General features: G+C 33.7%; 1 protein-coding gene across 1 annotated transcript; it reads left to right on the plus strand.

Annotated features, from left to right (window-relative positions):
• Positions 1-314: 314 nt before the first annotated feature.
• LOC128184310 (neuropeptide S receptor-like) lies at positions 315-2,446 on the plus strand. The gene has a single exon (XM_052853744.1). The coding sequence runs from the start codon at positions 358-360 to the stop codon at positions 1,441-1,443; it is 1,086 nt and encodes a 361-aa protein (XP_052709704.1). The 5' UTR covers positions 315-357; the 3' UTR covers positions 1,444-2,446.
• Positions 2,447-2,873: the final 427 nt, after the last annotated feature.

The following is a 2,873-nucleotide window of genomic DNA, read 5'->3' on the forward strand; positions in this document are numbered from 1 at the left end:
GATATCAGATTTTTAACTTCCCGTACCTCCTACGGAAGCGCTTACATTAAACACTGCATACTTTGGAGTTCTACCAATGCCTGTTCTTTGGTACAATAATTCGAACCCTTTATTTTATCATACTCAGGTTGATTTATATAGGTGTTTACATCTTGTTGATTTGATACAATTAATCTTTCTAGAAAACCACTTTGAAAAATGGGTGTCACTTGTTCATGCGAATATCAATATTGTATGACAAACATGGTGACTGGTTTCCGATTATTAATCGTCGATTGAAACACTTATTATATCATTTAAAGGGCAGTGTGTTAAATAGAAGAGATTAGTGTTAACGTGATATTGGCAACACAAGCAATGAATCTTACGACAGAAAATTTCAATGCCATGTATTCGGACTGGCTCACTCCTAATACAGCCGTTCTTGGTATCCTCCTCACGATGGGGACTCTTGGAAACAGTTTCGCTCTTTATCTGTACATAGTTCGTGTTCCCCACACTGATGAACGATTTTTCATTCCGTATCTTGGAGCAGTGGATTTATTTGTGTGTTTATGGTCGGGAACCTTTGCAATAATTCTAAACTTTTATCGTGCAGATTTTCCATCGGCAAAACTATGCAAAGTAATGTATTTTTTCTCGTGGGGATCCATCAACTATTCTGCATTACTTCTCTTAATAATAGCATTTCATAGGTACAAGAAAATTTGCAGACCAGTATCTTTACAATGGACCAAACGAAAGAGTCGGCTCGCTGTTGGAGTTGCTGGATTTTTATCTTATCTTCTGACTGTCCCCATTCTGGTTTTATTTGGTGAGAGAAAAGGACACATCATTTACACAGGAACCAATGTTACGCTTATAACATGTAATATAATGAGCTTTACTCGTGAGGTGAGCTTTTATTATTTGGGATTTATTATCCTTTACTTTATCATCTTAATGACATTAATCATTATATTGTACTCTCTCATTGGATTGACAATTTTCCGAACGTTTCGAGTCATACGAGCCTCGAGAAAAGTTCAAAACCATATAACGTTCGACCGAGGACACGAAAGCACGATTTCAGAAGTTTCAAATACAACAATGGAAGCATCGATGTCCACTTCTAAAGACGTTAAAAAAGAAAATCAAACACAAATCAAGAATGTCATTCGGAAACACGTTCGCCAGAATTTTACCGGCATGTTTGCCGCCATAATTGTGTTTTGGGTCATTTCCTATCTACCAACCATTACGTTAATAATCATACCAGCTGTTAAGAATTCAATAGAGTTTTGGTTTCATATGGACCCAGTAGCTACAAATGTTTTACTTTTCCTCGACAGAGCATTTTTGTTGAACCATGTCGTTAATCCATTTATATATGGATACTTTGATGTTGGGTTTCGTAAGGAAGCTGCGAATTTATTCTGCTGCCACAAAATGTTAGCAAATTAATAGTTTTGTGTGAAAAATTGAAATTGATCAAATTAAATACTACCACCTTATTCATTGTTTACTTCCTGGTAAAAGTTGGACATGATCACGATATAAAATGCTGAATCAAACGGATATAGTTTTATACTAATATGTGCACGCATGCATGTTAAGTGCTGACATCGTTCTAAACGATTGTTTAATGTTACATACTGCACATCATACTTAGGAGAGCTTGATGGTCCTATCCAATTTTAGATTGAATTTAACTCCCTTTTAAGAAGAGATAAAAAGATACACGAGTAGGAAAACAGCCAAATTTGAATGGTAAAATATATGGATTGCTTCTTTACTAAAGAAAAGTTAATAGCTTATCAAATAATCTTTTAAAAAAGTAGATCTGATAGTTAATTTGTTGACCACCCAGTATTTTTAACATCAAATTAATGATATGGTGAGGAATCAATATAATTTACCTTAAGCAATACTATCGATTTAATAATTACCATAACAATCTTCTGTAAGATTCACATATTAATCTTATGCAAAATCATTTAAATAATGTTGAGACATGCTGCAAAAAATGCAAATAGTGAGCAAAGCAGAAAAACTTGAATGCCATGTCAATTATATATTTGTTAACTAAATTGTGCAATTAAATTGTCGAACTGAAGAAAATGTATTTCTGTTTTGAATGTTTCAAAGTAGTGTATGTATAAATGGAGTTTCTTATACTGCTCCATAATCTTATATTTCAGCACAAACATTGTCTAACATTATGGGATTTAATGCTTTAATGAAAATTATTTATATTCAATGAAAAACCAAATAGTTATTTCACATAATCAATATAACAACCCCAAAACCCAGTCTCTGCACCTCATCACCCGTGTTTGGTTGATGAAATAATATGGAGGTTGAGATTTAAAACGTGTACGAGTACGCGTACGTGTGTTAAAACTATACGTACACGTACACGTTTTTGTAATTTATCAGTTGAGATTTCTAACTTAAAGGATATAAATGTGTACGTAAATCGACGCAATTTTGTGACATGAATTTATTTAGTTAATTCCAAATAAATGGTAATTTCTTATCAATTTTCATTCAAATGAAGTTTAAAAATCTATATAATGTATCACTAGCATACATTTACCTAGCAATGAGATTTTATTTGTTGTTAATAGTTACATGTTTGTACTTATATGTAGACGACACTCTACAAGTTTAGAGAACGTGTAGAAACCATGTCGTCACAAAAACTGGTGACGTAATACGCGAAGAATTAAGGCGATTCCCCTAGTTCACGTACACATATCCGTACACGTTTGAAATCTCAACCTCTCTATTATCCAACTGAAGTTTTACGTAAAATAATTGTCTTTGTACCTTTCTTTTTCAAGCACGTAGCACTAGTTTATGAAAGTGGTGTGGGGGGGGGGGGGGGGGGC

The sequence above is a fragment of the Crassostrea angulata genome, chromosome 5 (genome assembly GCF_025612915.1).
Source record: "Crassostrea angulata isolate pt1a10 chromosome 5, ASM2561291v2, whole genome shotgun sequence".
NCBI classification, from domain to species: Eukaryota; Metazoa; Mollusca; class Bivalvia; order Ostreida; family Ostreidae; genus Magallana; species Magallana angulata.